The 18868-nt window shown below is 34.2% G+C and overlaps 1 protein-coding gene across 2 annotated transcripts in view; it reads left to right on the plus strand.

The window, feature by feature from the left end:
* DGKB (diacylglycerol kinase beta) overlaps positions 1-18868 on the plus strand; it is a 743388-nt gene that overhangs the window by 513375 nt on the left and 211145 nt on the right. For both annotated transcript variants that reach the window (XM_055124198.1, XM_055124199.1), the window contains one exon: positions 17689-17779. In XM_055124198.1, coding sequence (XP_054980173.1) covers positions 17689-17779 — 91 coding nt within the window. The remainder of the gene's footprint in view (positions 1-17688; positions 17780-18868) is intronic.

Genomic DNA, 18868 nt, shown 5'->3' on the forward strand with positions numbered 1-18868 from the left:
AATATTAAATGAAGTAAGCACAAAGAAAAATGACAAAGACAGGATTATATTACTGATGTGTGGTATTTAGAGTAAATGAATGAGAAAATGCAATAGTTTAAAGGGGGAATGCCTAGATCATCCTTTACCAAGAATAGGGAGGAAAATAAAAGAAAGAGTGAAAAGGAGGAGAAGAGATAGATGAGAAGCAATAGGGACAGGCGTCAAGGGGATTCAGATTCATCAGTAGTACTAAGGAATGATAGGGCCACAGAGTAAACAACACTGAAATCAATCATGAGACTCAAACTTTAATAACCAAACTTAAAAGGTGCCTGTCAAGATGGCAGGCTGGGGCTGTAGGGGTGGGATAAGCAAGGGAATGTGGGATCACTAGTGGAGGGAAGTTAACACTGGTGTTAGGATTGGTGATAATATATTACATGTCAGAAATCCAAAAGCATGAATAATTTTGTACCTCATGGTGCTTCAATAAAATAAAATTTGGGAAAAAAATCAATGAGACTTAAAAACCTAGCCCAATCAAAGAATGAGGTCAAGATGTGAATATTTCTCCAAAGGAGATATAGAGATAGCCCTCATTAACATGAAATATGCTCTTTACTGATGACTAAGAAATGAAAATCAAAATTATGATACACTGTCATACCAGTGAGACCTTTCACCAGTGAGAATGGCTTATATCTAAAAGGCCAGAAATTATAGATAGTAGTAGGCATGTAAAGAAATAAAAAATGATTATTCATAGCAAATTGGAACGTAAATTGGACCAAAATTTATGGAAAATAATATGGAGGTTTATCAAACAAATTAAAAGTAGAACTACCAGTGCTGGAGAGATAGTGAAGCATTCAGGTACATGCCTTGCATGCAGCCAACCTGGATTGAATTCCTGGCAGCACCTTAGCCCTGCCAAGAATAATTCCTGAGTGCAAAGACATAATTAACTCCTGAGCATCTCTGGATATGACCCAAAAAAGAAGCAAACACAAAATTGGAACTACCATTTCGCTTGCAATTCTGCTCCTAAATTTTTATTCCATGAAAGCAGAAGGTAATTTGGAAAGATGCATGCACATCTACATTCATTATTGCACTCTTTACAATATCCAAGATTTGGAAGCAACCTAATTACCCAATGACTGATGGGAATGCAAATATTTTGGAATAGAGGTAATTATGATGGTACATATTTACAAGGGAATACCACTAAGTTATTAGAAAAGTTGAAATCTTTCCTTCTGTATGATGTGGATGGAGCTGGAAGGTAACAGGCTAAGGAAAATAAGCCCAAGCAAGAAAAGATAAATACTGGATACTGTTATTTGATAGTATGTAAAGAAACAAAGCACAGAAAGATAAAGTCCAATGAAACTGCAGTCTTAGACTTGCACCATAAGACAGCAGTTACCAGAGAATTTGGAGTTGACTGAAAAGGTCAAGTAGCTGAGAGGGAGGGATATTTATACTTTCATAGTGGCAGTGCTGTGATAAAACATATAAATGTTCACCCTTTTGTAAACCAAACTATCTAAAAAATATGGGTTTTATAAATGTATGGCATTATGAAGATTAAAAATGTAGCTGACTTGCAGAGTCCCTTCTCTTGAGATACTGACATCCTAAAAGAAAACCACACGTTATCATATTTTAAAATGTCATAAAGACAGACCTCAAAAAGAAAGAGTTTCTATTTGCTGTTTACAGCCAGTATCATAAAGTGGTTTCAGGACTACCAAACATATTCACTTGTGAGATACATTTGCAGATGGTGACCTTCTATATGATAATCCTGGTGTATTTCTTAAGGAAATTCTGTTTTCCTAAAGTCTATTGCTCCATGGCTTTTGGTTCTTGAGATTTATGTTACTGTGCAGTCTGGGCCTGAGCTTCATTAGCACCTGATTTACCATGAGTGCAGATGGTTATTAGAAATAAAAAGTCAGCCATTTCCTATGATTAAATCTCTCATGGGCTGCATCTCCCTCTTAGCTATTTCCTTACTATTGCATATGATTCATTTGCAAGTAGAACAGTGATTATTATATGATTGTTAAATCTAAAGTGGAGAGGAAAGTAGATTATTAAAAAAAGTCTCATAGCTTATTAATATATATTATGTGCTACAATGAAATGATTTTGCCTGTTAGCAAGATGATAGATTTATAGATGATGAGAGAGAATTACTCTATTGTGACAACTGAATGAGCAAAAAGAATTCAGAATTTTTCTTTTTTTCATTTTTGCTTGTCTTAAGATGAGGGGTTTCTGCTTAAACCCAGTAATCCCCCAAATCACCCTGGCAATGTTCCAGTACTTTCAAGGAATGTCATGTGTACTAGTAAACAAAGGAAGGGATTTACAGATTTTGGTTTCTATAGTTTGTAAGTTAGAGGAAACCTAAACTTTCAACAAAATATCACACTAATTTTATCTGATTGTGAATAGTTGATCATTATTTTTTTCACTCGGCATCTTTTATATTAACCATCAGAGATAAAAAATCCCATCACAATTTCAGGATTTTGCATATTGTTCATTGAATAATGAACTAATGTTGATGACCATATAATAAAGAGTTAACTGGTACAGCAGAAACTTGTTGATCCACCCAGTTACTTCTTATGTTTAATTGCCCTATCATATTACCTTCCTTCTAGGGAAAGTCTAATCGTTCAATTGACAGATAAATACGACCACAATTACCATGGCTTATTTCTCTGTAATTCATTTCTACTATTCAATTTATTTAGGTTACTTAGTTTCAAGTCTTAGAGTTCAAATGTGCAAGGATTTTAGCAATGAAATTTGAGCACTCATCTGCTGATCTCAGTAACATGCTTTTCTACCATTTCCTGAATGTTTATGCAACAAGTGCATCCATAAGATAAAATGCATATGCTTGAAAAAATTAAAATTCCCTGTAAGCAATCTACAAGCAATAGTGATAAAAGTAAAATATTCAATATGCTGTACTGCTATCTGCACTTTTTATACCCACACATTTATAGTTACAATGGGCTAACACACTATTTGTAGCATCATTGTCCTTCCCATTGTTTTTTCTCATACTTTTTTTCATTAAGACCAGAGCCTTTGTTCTTAAAGCCACCATGTCAGAAGTCAGAAATATGTCCTGATCCCTTTAATTAAACGTCTTATGTGTGTATATATGCATATATATGTATATGTATATATGTATGTATCCCTTCTTTCATTTAAAACCTTAGCAGTTTCACACTGCTGAGGAATTTCTAATTTCCTCATGTACTTAAAAACAGAAACTGTAGGCATTAATAATGAAAGTCTTAGCTGACTTTTAAATATGTTGCGTATAGCATAGCATCTGGAATATAATAAGTGCTCATATGTTTTGTTAATTTCTACTTGGAAAAAAATCACCCCCAAAATTTATATCTCAAATAAAACCTATTTATTTGTGCTCATGTTTCCATTTGTGGAATGACTGAGTAATTCTTTAGCTGCACTAAGTTGATAAACAAGGAGTAAACTAGGGGCCAAGTTCTTAAAGGACATTAGATCTTCTTCCCACGTTGATTTCTGCTCTGAACTTCTTGGCACCAGAAATCCTTCAAGGAAGTGCTATTATTGGAGAAAGTGACATTTACAATTCTCTCGAAGCTTAGATTTATGAACCGTGGATGTCACTTTGACAGTATTCTACTGGACAATGTACAGCAGTAAAGCTAGCCCAGGTCAAAGAGCATGGAGAAAGAAACCTACCTGTACATTGGAGAAGTGTCATACGCCCACTGCATATAAGAGTACAGACAGCATTTTGAAAATTTGTGGCCATGTGAAAATATAATTAGTATTCTGTAGTATTTATTATGAATTAAGTTATAATTCAAGGATAAAAGACTAGTCCAGGAATTAACTGAACCGTTTATTTTTTGTATTCTTCAATTTTATCTTATGCATTTCTGTTCTAAGAATGAGAAGGGATAGGAAGTGTGGCTCTTTAATTCTGAGTGCCTAGAAGAAATCTAATCTCACATGTAGGCAAATAATGACTATAAGCAATAGGGAGACAGGAACTTTATTTTAATTTTTCATGAGCTTCTGGCAGAGTGACACCTAGTAAATATAATAATTCCACTGATAAAGAGGGGTTGAATATTTGTGGAGAAAAAAAAAACAGAAATAGAAAAAAATTAAAAATATAAGGTAGAAAGACCACCGGAACCTAGCTACATCCATGCTTGAGGCCCCTCTCCACATGTTCACATGTTCGGACAGGCCTCACGCATGAAGGTACCAGCAGAGGAACCCAGGTGTGTGTAATCCCATCAACAGCCAACATCCAGAGACTTAAAAGCAAGCTCCCAGAAGAGAGCGATGCAGAGAGTCTTGCCCGAACTCGGCCGCGCAATATCTTGTAGCCTACTTCTCCCTCTGGGAGAAACTAGCAAGCTACTGAGAGTTTCCTGCCCACATGGGACAGCCTTGCAAGCTTCCCATGGTGTATTCATATGCTAAATCCAGTAACAAGCTGGATCCCATTCCCCTGACCCTGAAAGAGCCTCCAGTGCAGACATCATTGGGAGGGCCTAGTCGAGAGATGCTTCTAAGATCTCAGGGAAAAGACGAATGGAGAGGTTACTGAGCCCACTTGAGAAATTGATGATTAAAGGGATTTTGTGATTGTGAAAGTAGAAAAAAAATAAATAATGGTCTTTTGAAGAAAGTTCCAAAGAAACTTGGCTGTTTGTTTCAAAAATTAAGTTCATATTTCCAGGGTGAGGGAAGAAGAAGGTTGGGCCATATTCCACTTGCTCCAGGCTTACTCCTGGCTGTGCTCTGGGATCACTGCTAAGGATGCTCAGGGTACAATATGTGTTGCCAGGTATCAAACTAGGGATGGCCATGTGCAAGGCAAGTGCTTTAACCCTTTTTACTATCTCTCTGGCCCTGTGTCCCAAATTCTGAATAAGACTGCTGACAGAAAAATAAAGATTTTTTCTAATCTTTGTGATTTCATTAGTCTAACAATGAATTCTGTCAAGATATTAAAACTTATAATATAAATAAGATTCATTCTATGATTACTTTATGAATATTCATTACCTAGAGTGATTCTAAGCCCATGTCTTTCTCTCCCAGAAGGGAGCATAACATGATGCTCGCCATAACCATGCTGTCAGACCCCACACCAGTCTGTCTGACTCAGGGCACCCAGAGAGGGGGCAGGTGAGAGCTCTCTTGGCCCCAAGGGACCCAGTTTTGGCAGCCGAAATCCTCCAGAAATCAACCACGGCCACGCCCACAGCCGATCTCCACATGCTCGGACCAAGCCTCACCCGGGACTTAACCTACTACTGGACTGCACAACCACATTGGCAGCCACGTGACACTTTAATAGCACACACCCTACCCATACTCTAAGAGTACTGCACCACATTTAATGGGGTTCAAAGTAGGAGGCAACCAATCTTAGAGGGAAATATATACATACATATATATGTACATATATATATATATATGTCATCCCATTCTCCATTGTGAGACTTCTTGTTACTTTTATTGGCATGTTGAATATGCCACGAGTAGCTTGCCAGGCTCTGCTGTATAGGCGAGATACTCTCCGTAGCTTGCCAGGTTCTCCGAGAGGGGTGGAGGAATCAAAACTGGGTTGGCCGTGTGCAAGGCAAACTCTCTACCTGCTGTGCTATTGCATCAGCTCATATATAAATATATATATATATATATATATATATCATCATTATCATCATCCCGTTGATCGTCGAATTTCTCTAGCAGTCTCAGTAATGTCTCCATTCGTCCTAACCCTGAGATTTTAGAAGCCTCTCTCTACTTGTCCTTTCCAGAGTGCCTCATTGGAGCCTCTTTCAGGGCCACGGGAATGAGACCCAGCTTGTTACTGGTTTTGGCATATGAATACACCATGGGGAGTTTTCAAGGCTCTCCCATGTGGGCAGGAAACTCTCGATAGCTTTCCAGGTTCTCCCAGAGGAAGAACTAGGCTATAAGATGTCTCCTTCCGGGAGCTTGGTTTTAAGTCTCTGGATGTTGGCCGTTGATGGGTTTGCAAGGCGCAGGGGGCAGTCCCTGAGTGTGACTGCCTAGCTACTGCAAAATGGGAAATCTGGCCAGAAGAGGCCCAGAGAGTAGGTACTATGTTCAGAGTGTAGTATTATTGGCACAGACAAGGAAGTATCACTTTATGTAATCTTGATTAAGAAATATGATGGCATATTTTTTAAATTATAAAATAGCACAGTATGTTGCTAAGTGTTTAAGTGTAGGGAAAATGGTCAATTGCTTGAATTAATGAGAATAGTCTTTTTTATATTATAAAAATATTTCCAACTAGGATTAATCTCCATTTGTTATCTACTTATAGGGACATGATTACAGGAAAGAAGAAACCATACGTGGACTAAGCATACTTTATAAATGAGACAGTAGATACTACTAGAGAGAAAATGAGGAAATAATTCTTTTGCTTTTATCTTAGAATTATTCAATATGTACTTGAATTTATTAGTGCAATGATTAATTTCCAAATGATAATGCTTCTATTTGTCAATTAGGTTATATAGAAGTCAGTCTGAATATATTATATAAATTATAGCATCTTGACTGGAAACAAAAACAGATCATGGTTTTTCAGGGAGTCATCTGGGTCCCTCAAGATATAAAACAGTGACAAAAATGTAATCTAAATTATAATGGAATTACTGATTCATGTGTTAGACTGTGTAATTCTTCAATTTGATTAAAATATCACCGTTTCCAGTGTAATTCAAGTAGTATGCTTCTTAGCCTTCTCACTTTTATACAAGATAATTAATGTCATTGTAAAACTACTCTTCTATTGCAATGGAAAGGGAGACTTGCCCTGTCTTTTAAATTAAGAATTAGGGAAATTATAAGGTAAACATTATTTTCAAAATGCAAAGTTGTGCTTCATGCTACAGAATTGTAAACGGACTGCTGATGTGTGAACTAGTACTAAAGGTAAAACACCTAATTTCCAGAAAATAGAATCAGATTTTATTAGATGTTTGTTTTGGGTTTTTTTTTTTAAGTTGTTAAACTGTGGTAGACTTCACAGTCTCTTCAATTACCTACTAATCACTAGGTAACTGAAATAATGTGTGGAAGTCTAGAGAGATATATTTTTAAGAATTTATTTTGTAAGTTTTTTAAATATACAACATCTAAACTGTCTGAGATAAAAAACCCCAGCATGAGGAGTTGGGGCTTACACATAGGAGTGGTCACAATCAATAGGGGTAAAGTTCTTTCCCTCAGGAGATGCTGCTTCTAGGACATCTAGATTCTCTTTCAGTAGGAGGATCCACCCCAGGGCGAAGTCCCATGAGTGTGTTTCTCCTGTCTTCGTCCAACAAACATATAAGCATTCATAATATTAATCATTTTGTATGGACACAATAAGAAATGCATTAAGCTTATAGAATTGCTCTCCTGGGGCCATCTCGATCTCAGACTACAGTGCTCAGGCCAGATTAGTCTTTCCTATCCCTAGCAGGGTCCTAGTCTCATCGTTACTTCTGGATCATGACAGCATTTGTCCATGATCAAGCTCTTAGCTTATAGTTAAAAATTAGGCACTTTGGCCAGGCTCATCTCGATGCCAGGGTAGCACATAACTCACCGCTTGCCCTGAATCTGTCCCATCCCTCGTCGGGACCCTGCTTTTGGGGTGCTAGGAACTGAGGGCAGCTGAGGCTTAAGTGGAGAAAGCAGATGCCCGGGAATGAATAATATTCTAAGCCAATTAAATCCCAAGTTACAAAACTGAATATTGTCTTCTTGTGTATATACAAAAGGGACATTGCTTTAAAGTAAACCATTCAAAAGACACAAGGAGAGGAGAGAGGCAATATTAACTTACAATATAAGTTCAGTGTCCTAAAAGATCTGACCTTACAAATTAACAGTTTCATTAGGGGGGGAATGCTGATTAACTGTTTGGGGAAGAGAGCATAGAGAAATAGTTACAGATAGACAAAAGAATAGGAGTGACTTGGGAGCACCTTGATGGGTGTGACCAGAATAAACCTAAACTCCTTATGGCAAGAGGGGAAAGGACAAAGCAATGTCATCCTACATCACACTACATAGACTTTGATTCTCTTTCAATTTTGCAAATTTATAAAATCTATACACTACTTAAAATAGAAGATATATTAGTAATTTCTTTTTGAATTATAATTTAGTTTCATAATTTAAGACATTATATTAATGATACAGTCCTTCACAAAATGTTTTGTTACATCCAAAATTGCTTGGTATCTCTGAAATAGGAAGACAGGGTATGAGTCAAAGAAATTTAGAGCCTGTTTGAAAGCTGGGCAGCTTCCTTTCTTAACGATGTCTTGTTCTTCCCTTTATTGTGCATAAGTTTACCAAATTTACCTGCAGATATATCTTGGTACTTATCATAGTTATTATGAATTTAATATATATTTCCATTGCTAGAAATTATTAGAAAGGTAGAAATATCTGTAAGTGAATGTGTTTACCAGTTCCTGTCAGTAATATTCCTAGAGTAGGTTATCAGAATAATGAAAACATGAATTTCTATCACACAAGAGAGAGAAAGAGAGAGTTTATTTCCCTTAATGTTCAATGTTAGAAATGGAAACATGCTAATTCCTACATTTGTAGTGCATTTTTAGAATACCTAATACAGGTTTTATGTGTTGTTGGCACTTTATTTATGACTACAATCATCTGTTTAAACTGGATTTTTAATTAAAATTGAAGGATACAAAATGTAATGGCATTTTTGCTATCAATTTTTCCTCTTCTCTATGTTTTTTGAGATATGAGAAGTGTTAAACATTAAATACTTCTGCCAATTGTATAATAAGACATGGTACAGTTTATTAATTCAGATATTACTTGTTATGCTTAGTGAAATAAACCAAATGGAGAGTGATTCATATTATTTCTCTCATGTGGTACACAGAGAAAATAAACACAGCAAGTTATTCATAAAACATAAATAAACCTAGAATTATGAGAACAATTAGTTTTTAGTAGGAAATTAGGAGGTGGTTTATCAGGACAAATGGTACTATGGTTTGTTAAAGGATAGAATTGAAATTTTAGTGTTCAATTTAATGTATATACAGATTTGCAACTGAAAGTTATGTAATGTGTGAAGAAGCTTCGAAAAAAAAGTGTGAAAAATCTTTCCTTTTATGCCTCTATAAGGATGGGAAAATCTTTCTAGAAGTAGATGGTATAATACTTGTGTCACATCCCGTTGTTTAGCTTGTATCACTTTCTGTTGTTCAGCTGTTTATTCCTAGCTTTACCCAGATTATCTTTAAAGAGGGGAGTTAAAACATCTTTATTAGTATTTTTATTATTTTGTTAAGACATTGATATAAAAATATTCATAGTTGAGTTTTATGCATACTGTGTTCCAGCACCCAAACCACCAACAGTGTCAATGTCCCTTCACCATCGTCTTTAGATCCCTTCCCAACAATTTGTGTACCCCCTCTCCCCCCAACCCCAGCCTGCTTCTTTCAGGCACATTTTAGGTTTGGTTGTTGAGATTCAGATCTCCTGCTTTCAATGACATTGATCCTGTGGTTTGCATATACAGCTATACAACTTCTTTACACCACCCATGTTGAAAAATATGATGAAAGGAGTGATTCATCTGGCCCAGACTATATTTTTCCCCAGGGCTTTAAAAAACATGTTAGATGATTTTGTATCTGTGAAAGTAAAAAGAAGAAAAACAGGGTCCAAAGAGATACATCACATGGTCACACAGAGTGTGGCCTTGAGGACTTGCAACACCATATCATCCTGAAGGATGATATCTAGTCCAATTGGCTGACAACTGCCAGGAAAGGACTGATCCAAGTCCTCATGAACAACACTTGGAAGGTACTCCCCAAAATAAAAATCTATTATTCCTTGACATATTTTACCACCACCCATGTGATGGGGAAAATGACTTTAAGCATCATCAAGTTTCCATGTGACAGAGTCAGGCACATCAGTGGCAGCAATTGCTATTATGAATTTTTCTTAATGTTTCAAATTATTTTCTTAAGGAATGTTTACTCATTTAATAGTAATGATCTAATTTGTACTGACAGATATTTATGTTTGTCTTTAAGAGTTATTATACTATTTACTAAGAAAATTCATATTACTTTATTAAGATATATTGGTTCAATATATGATTGGATATTGCTTGAATATTATATTGGTTTAATTTCATATTTTATATCATTGTTAACTTAGCATTGCTTTTTGAAGGCTTAATATGTTCTTTCCTGTGACTTCTAGAAAGTGACAAGGCTATTGTTTTTATACTTTTTTTAAACTTTGAATTATTTCTATTGTGTAATAAGAAGCAGAGAAGAAACATTTAGGAGAGAAACAATTGACTGGTATTATGACAGAAAATTCTTATACACAAAATAACTCTAACATAATTTCTCATTATTTCTCTTTTTCAGAGAGAATTGAAAAAAGCATAGGGAAATATTTTATCTCCGGGAACATCATTTTCATACACTCAGATAGGAGAAACTTTCTTTAGTAAAAGTAATTCAGGTTAAAAATTATACTTCCCAAATATTCATCTTTCTTACAAACTAAAAAGAATCATTGTATGATTCTGCGGTTTCAGTAACTTGGCTCATTGTCTCCTGGGGATTTAAGCACATTTATAAATGACTGTTAGGCACAAACATTGTTAGATGTCATTTAAAAAATTATGTCTTTACCTATTTTATTGGGAGACATGAAAAATGTTTTGACTCTTTGTTGTGAATATAGAGTAGTCATCACAGCCATTTTTCTTTCTTATGAAATAATATTAGCAACATTATTTTCTTGCTGTAAGCTTATATAAATCATCACTTTAAAATTATACATTTGAGGATTTCAAAACATAGTTATTTTTATAAAATACGACATGAAACATAGTGTCACTTCTGCCACTCATTTGTTCATGTGGATAGTAGTTGCCTAAAATTAGTTTCAAATGTCTACTATCAAATATATTGAAAAGTTTGATATAATTTTAATGAACCAGAGTAAGCGGTCCCTTTTATTTCAACACCTCAAATCTTTAGCAACTTTTTTTGATAACTTTTTCTTGATGAAGTTATAGTTGCTAGTAAGAAAATGTCATTAATGATTTTATTGTAGCTTGGTAAGGATGTAGTTCTCTGGGCTTTTTTGTTATTTATTTTATTTTTATTTTGTTTGGTTATTTTTGTTTGTTTTGTTTTTGTTTTGCCACACATAGCTTGGTGCGCTCCCAGTGATGTGTGGAACTCTGGGGTATCATGTGGTAGTGGGGCCCAAATCTGGGCATCCTGCATGCAAAGCATGCCGTCTTGTCTAGGGAGCCCTCTCCACAGTCCTGGATTTAGTTCCTGAGATATGCTGTCTAGAAAGACCACATTTACTTTATAGGAGATTTTAAGAGATGACTGAAAGCATAAACATTCCAATGTCCTCAACGTTTCCTTCTCTGCTAATCTATGATTGTATTGACCGAGTTCCATTGCTCTGCGCTCACTTTGTTTAATCAACTTCATGAGTGCTTCTTCCCTGGTGCTGCGGCAGTTAGACGCTATTCATACACTGGTAAAACTAGGTCTCACTGGGACCCTTCTATTTGAATTGTGGTGTATTTTTAAAACTAATACCTCACTACATTTAGGAATAAATGAGTAACCCTATAACCAATGGTCAGCGTAATGTCTCTTGGCATGAAAAACAAATAAAACTGAATTGATTCTATGACATAAATGTACCACTTTAAACACTTACCCCATTGATGTGAGTCAATAGTGTCTCATCTCTCATCACCAATGTTGTTAGCCAACTTCAAAATCCCTCCTATGATTCTACAGTATTTTATTAAATTGAAAACCTGAATTTTGTGATTGTAATGCAGTTACTGAATGGTTAGGAAGACTGTTCTCCATTAGAAAATAATTTTAAAACCACATATGAAAGGCCTGTTGACATACTTGTATAACAGGACAAAGTGAAAGCAAATTAGTGGGAAGAAATAATTTCTAAAAATACTTAATGAGTAAAGTATGTTATTTTAAATGTGTCTTAAATAAGCAGCTCTGTGTGTTTGAAAAGCAAAAGTCAAAGTGGTTTTGTTTTTTAATCAATAAGCATGTTATCAATAAATACAATGTAGTCACTTCGTTCAGAATCTGGAAAATAATTCAAGTTTCTAATTGAAGAACTTTTTATTTTAAACTGATTAAATGTTCATCCTATATCTACTATAACACACAAAAAGGCATTAAATAATAAAAATGAAATTGAAAGAAAAAGTTGACCTTTAGCAATTTTACTGAATTAAAACTCTGTGTACTTATGACTTCTGAGCTTGTTTAGTAAGATAAATGAAGCAGTTTCACCCTTTTAAAAGTGAATTTTTGTTAGAAATTAGTTTTATATTTAATTAGATTATTTGGTGTTTATTTTGGTAGATAAACTAACTATTCATGTATTGTTTGTTGTGTTTTATATTTTCTGCATTAACATTAGTTAGCAGAGAAAAGGCAAAATAAAAACATGTGAAATGATGAAGAAAAAATTTAAAGAAAAGATGCTACTAGAAATTAAATTATCTTTTTAAAAGTTCAGAACTTGGCCAACTAAATATTAGCTTTATTTCATAATGACAGGAATGCATTTGTGTGTGTGAAAAAAAATCTCTTAGAATTTACATTTCTCTGAGAATTTGCAAAAGCAGCAAAATTACTGTTAATAAGTAAATACCTAGTAAATGGGTAATTTTTAAAAAAACTCTCTCTTGAACATAAGATACCCAAACATTTATCAAACTAAAGCTAGGAGAATTACAATTCAACTCATTAAATAAGCAATAAAGTCATTGGTTACCTTATTTTAAAATCCAAAACTATGTTCTCGCAATGAAATTTGATTTTTAATTATTTGCATTGTTTCTAGAAGTGAGCCATAAAAATAAACTGCATGTATCTTCAAATATGCTCTTTTTATTTTATTTTTGGTTGTAATTCTACAGCCTAAAGATCAGTTTAGTTGAAAGAATAAAATTTAACAGCTTTTAATTTGTCATGTTAAATCTTATTCTGTTTTTATTACCGCCTTATATTTATCTAAGTGAAACATTAAATGCTTCGTAATAATGGAGAGTTTGAAGTAGTTTTGCAGATGAGCAGTAACACTAATATGGTGAATAAAGGCTGAATGTAAATTTTTAGAATTTTGGCTTTTTGAATTGTATTTGAAAAAGCTAATATATGTTGATTACAAATAAAAATTCCTTAATACCATAATTCAGCTATTAACAACTTTAACTTGTGACCGCTAAATTGGCAGAAAGGAAGTTTTACATGCAAAATATGTATATATATGTTATATATATATTCATTTTTCCACCTTATACATATTTCTGTAGTACAATGTAAACTGGCTCATAGATACTGTCAAAATATAAACTCACAGTCCTTACTTTTGTAGGATTAATGTTTTGATATTCCTGCATGTGTATTGTGAAATAAAATCTGTACAAACAGAAATCAAAATAATATGACAGCAACTCCTGCTAATTCACTTTTGTGTCTCTTGAAATGATCCTTCCACATCTCTTGACACTATTGACACTTGGTTTAGATCAATTTGCATTTTATTTTTATTTTACAATAACCACATTTTTTATCACAATGCCAGAACTTCAATATTTTCATCCATTTACTAGTTGATAAGTTTTAATATCAAAGATGTCCATGTCACAGCACATCACTGAACTTCTGTAAGCGTCCTATTAATCTACAGCATGGCTTCTTAAACTTTTCTGCTTGTGACCTCTTTTTGCCCAAGAAATGTAACAAAGGCGATTGCTGCCAGAAGCACCTCCGATTTCTTATGCCAATAATTTTCAATTAAATTTTGGTTGTTGCATGTTCTGAAAACATATACTGTTGCCAAAATTTTGTTCATACCCCCACATTCAATTAAATAACTCCATATGGAGTCATGACCTACATTTTAAGAGGTTAGAATATATAACTCCAACTCCCTAAACTAGATGCATGAAGCAAACTCTTGTTAGCCTGCATCAGCATTCTCTTAAATCACAGCACAATCTGAAAAACTCCTGGAAGTTGTCTCATTTTCCACTTGTCTTGTAAGGCTTAAATGACTGTTACTGGTTAAAATGGTTGAAATTCTAATGTAAAAGACATGCATCAGTTTAAGTCAAAAGAATAATTTCATGTGATACATGTATTTGAATATCCAAAATAAGGGGCTTTTTTGTACTTATGTGTGTAAATTTAAATCTCAATTTTCTGCATTCTGCTCTATTTTAGGATATGATATTTGTTTTATTTTGGTTTAAGGACCACATCCAGAGGTGTGTAGGGGTTATGCTAGGCTCTGTTATGGTGATCACTTCGACTTGTGCTCAGGGGACCACGTGGTGCCAGAGAGAGAGTGCAGTAGCAAAGATTCTTGCTTTGCAGGCAGCCGACCTCGATTCTCAGAACACTGTCAGGCATAATCTCTGAAGGAAAAACTAGGAATATATCCTGAGCACCACATGGTATGGCCCAAAACTCCCCTGCTAAAATAGACAAAAAAAAGAAAAAATAGCAGTGGCAAGCTCAGTCTAGATCTCCAGCCCAAGGGGATGAACTTACATATATAAATGTGTGTGTATATATATGTGTGTGTGTGTGTGTGTGTGTGTGTGTGTGTGTACACACTATAGCACTGTCATCCCATTGTTCATCAATTTGCTCCAGCTGGCACCAGTAATGTCTCCATTGTGAGACTTGTTACTGTTTTTGGTATATCAAATACTCCACGGGTAGCTTGCCAGGTGGACGGGATACTCTAAGTAGTTTGCCAGGCTTTCCGAGAGGGATGGAGGAATCGAACCCGGGTTGGCCCCATACAAGGTGTGCTATCACTCCAGTCCATATATATAAATATGTGTGTGTGTGTGTGTGTAAGCGATAGCCCAGTGGGTAGGGTGTTTGCCTTGCACGCGACTGACCTGTGGTTCAATTCCTCTGTCCCTCTTCGAGAGTCTGGCAAGCTACCGAGAATATAACACCCACACTGCAGAGCCTGACAAGCTACCTGTGGTGTATTCAATATGCCAAAAACAGTAACAAGTCTCACAATGGAAATGTTACCTGTGCCCGCTCGAGCAAATCGATGAAAAACAGGATGACAGTGCTACATTGCTATATATATGAATATATATGTATACATATATATGCACACACATATATACACATACACACATATATGTGTACATATATACACATACACACATATATGTGTACATATATATACACATACACATATATATGTGTACATATATACACATACATATGTGTGTATATATATATTATATACACCACAGCTTTTTATCCTCTGGTTATTGAGCTTTGAGCTTTTGAGTTGTTTACAGATCTTGACTATTGCAAATAGTGATGCAATATAGGGGTATTTGTCATTTCAATTTAGTGTTTGCTATTGTTGTTCTTCATATAGATGCTGAGGAATGAAGATGTTAGGCCATATGGTAGTTCTTTTTCATTTTTTTTTAATTTTGAGAAATATCCAAAATGTTCTATGGATACTTAACTTTCATAGAGGCTGGGTCAATTAACATTTCCCCCCAGAAGTAAACAAGGATTCACTTTTCTGCTGTTCCCACCAAGTATGTGTCTGGCCTATTTGATTTAGGTAATTCTCAGTGGTGTGAAGTGGTAAATGATCTTTAGTTTGATTTCCTTTCCCCTCACAATTAGTATTGAAGAACATATTTGTCATATGCCTGTGGACTGTGTGTTTTCTTTGGAGAAATGTCTGTTCCCTTCTACCCATTTTTTGATAGCATTGCTTGTTTTCTGTTGCTGAGTTTAGAAAGTGCTTTATAAATAGTGGATATTAGACCTTCATCATGTGTGTGCTGCACAAATGTTTTTTTCAAATTCAGCATCTTTTTCTTCTTTTTTTTTTTTTGGGTCACTCACAACAATGCTCAGGGGCTACTCCTGGCTCTGCACTCAGGAATTACTCCTGGTGGTGCTCGGGGACCATATGGGATGCTGGGAATCAAACCCAGGTCAGCCTCGTACAAGGCAAATATTGCTCCAGCCCCTCAGCAGGATATCTTTTAATTTCAGTGATAGTGTGTTTCAATGTGTAGAAACTATTTAGCTTGATGTAGTTCCATTTGCTAATTTTTCCCTTAGTTTTTCTTGTCAATTGAATAAAATCATTAAAAATATGCTTGAAGACAATTATTATGGAATGTTCTACCTATTGTTTTATGGATTAAAGTTTATCATGTAAGTCTTTAATCTATTTTGTGCATGGTGTGAAGGTAATGTTTCAATTTCAATCTTTAGAATGTGGCTAACTTGTCCTGGCACCACTTGTTGATAAGACTTTTCTTTCTCCATTTCATCTCCGTTGTTATAAATTAATTGTCATTAGACAGGAAGGCTTATTTCTGTTCTCTTAATTCTATTCCATTGATCTGGGAATTGTTTCTTTTATTCTAGAACCACACCCTTTTGATTGTCATAGAAATACATTATAATTTCAGTTGGGGACCATAATGCCTCCATTCTTTTTTTTTTTCATTCTCACTTATATATTTGGCTCTTCAGAGTTTTTCAGTTTCATAAAAATCTTAGTAGCATTTGTTTTATGCTCTTAAAGGATTCCATTGTTATTTGATAGGAATTACACTGAATCTGTGCAATTGAATCCAGAAATGACTTGGTAGAACAGATTATTCTATGCTAGCTCTTCCAATCATGGACATGGACTATTTTTCATTTTCTTTTGTGTTTAATATAATTTAAAATTTTTCCCAAGACTTTCACCTCCTTTGTTGATTCCTAAGTCTTAATTATTACTGCAATTATAAAACAATGTTTTAAAACACTGTTTCTCTTGCTTTTTGTGTGAACCTAGAACTGCAAAAGATGTCTGCGCATTCATTTTATCCACCTATTATACTATATTATTTTTAATTTCTAACATTTTTGATGGAATCTCATTAGTGCTTATTTAGCTCTCCCATGTGTATTATAATATCATATTATTTCTTATGGGAGAGGACAATATCTTTAGAAATAATTGTCATTCTAAAGTTACTAAATTTTATCTTTATGGACAACACCTTTTTAAATGTGCTATCTTGCTGTTGCCAATCCTAATGAATACAAAGCCATCTTGTAAAATATTAACATATTTATGCTTACTTTATTTTTCTCATGAAAATCCCAGATATTTTTCTCTTAATAATTTCAAAAGCATCTGTTCTAAAATCAGTTTGCCTAAAAACAAACTAAGAACCAGAGCCTTATAATATTTTTCTTTAATTTGAACAACCAAAATATAGAAAAGTCAATGATATACTTGAATCTATCAGAGCAACACATTTCTATAATCCCCTCAGGGACAATCATACAGTTTGACACCAACATTTAAGCTTTGAAAATTATATGACCATTTATTACATTATGGATGGGACATGTCCTCAGACCATTTCTATCACTTACATTACAAGACAGAGCTATCCTATTAAAACAAGTCTTTTCTGTAATAGATAATTGCCTAAACTTCTGCTTCGTTTTTCTTTTTCAGAATGAAGAACAAGTTTTGGTATTTTGAATTTGGCACATCTGAAACCTTCTCAGCCACCTGCAAGAAGCTACATGAGTCTGTAGAAATAGAAGTAAGAAAAATGAAATCTCTTTTTTAAAATACTGTGGAATAGCTTGAATTTAGTATTAATATGTCTTTTGTTGCATTAGATGAATTTTATTTAAGGAATCTATGTAGCTCTCTCAAGATCCTAAAATGTCATTTTTGTCACTGTAAATCTAGCTCTGTAAATTTGAAAACTCTATAAGTTTTAATACAATATAAAAGAATAAGAGGTGAAACAATTTTAGAAATCAATGGAGCTATGTGTGGATAGAAGAATGTTGGAAGAAAGTCACTTGCAAGTTATAAAAAAAATCTTATTATTTTCAAGTCTCAATATCTTATAACCTTTAAAAACCAGTTCACTAAAGTTTTTCTTACTTTCATGAATAAAGGTTAAATGATGCTTTTCCATTTCATTCCCATTCATTAAGTAGATTTTCTTAGTTTTAAAACTTAACATTTCCCCCATTACTTTTACAGGAATTAGAAATGCCAGAAAAAGAGAGCAAAGAGTGAGAGAGCAAAGAGTGAGAAAAGATACACTTTAAAAAGACTTGGAGCAAATAGGTCTACCAAAAATATATAGACAGTTGTAGAACTAACATTGTGGATATTGGGTATAAAATAAAATTATTTTATTGGGTTATTATAGCAGCTAAAGAAAAAGGAACAGCTATACTTTAGTACATGATAAACTAATTTAAGGGACAGAATTATGAGACCGAAGAAGCAATGCCTAGCTGATATAATTGAAAATGTATCCCTTAATATTTTGGTTTTAAAACTATGGATAATGTGTTTACTTAAACTAAATAATTAGTGGTATATGTTTAAGTAGTAAGTTGTATTCATACATAAAGGTAGTGGTAAACCATAGAGGGACATAGTGGTTCTAGCTAGAGTTTTATTACTCAACATTTATAATGTATTGATAGTGATAATAACTATGAAAGAGATTGCTTTAGAATGTTAAGCTTATTGAACTGTTATCCATCTTTATTGGTAGAGAACTTGAATTTTTAGAAGTAGAATTGGTGGTCATAGATTGAAAAGAGTTCCAACAGACTGAATCAGATTACAACCATAAGAAGGAACAGGTATCACAAAAGTTGAA

Source organism: Sorex araneus, chromosome 1 (genome assembly GCF_027595985.1).
Source record: "Sorex araneus isolate mSorAra2 chromosome 1, mSorAra2.pri, whole genome shotgun sequence".
In the NCBI taxonomy this organism is placed as follows: domain Eukaryota; kingdom Metazoa; phylum Chordata; class Mammalia; order Eulipotyphla; family Soricidae; genus Sorex; species Sorex araneus.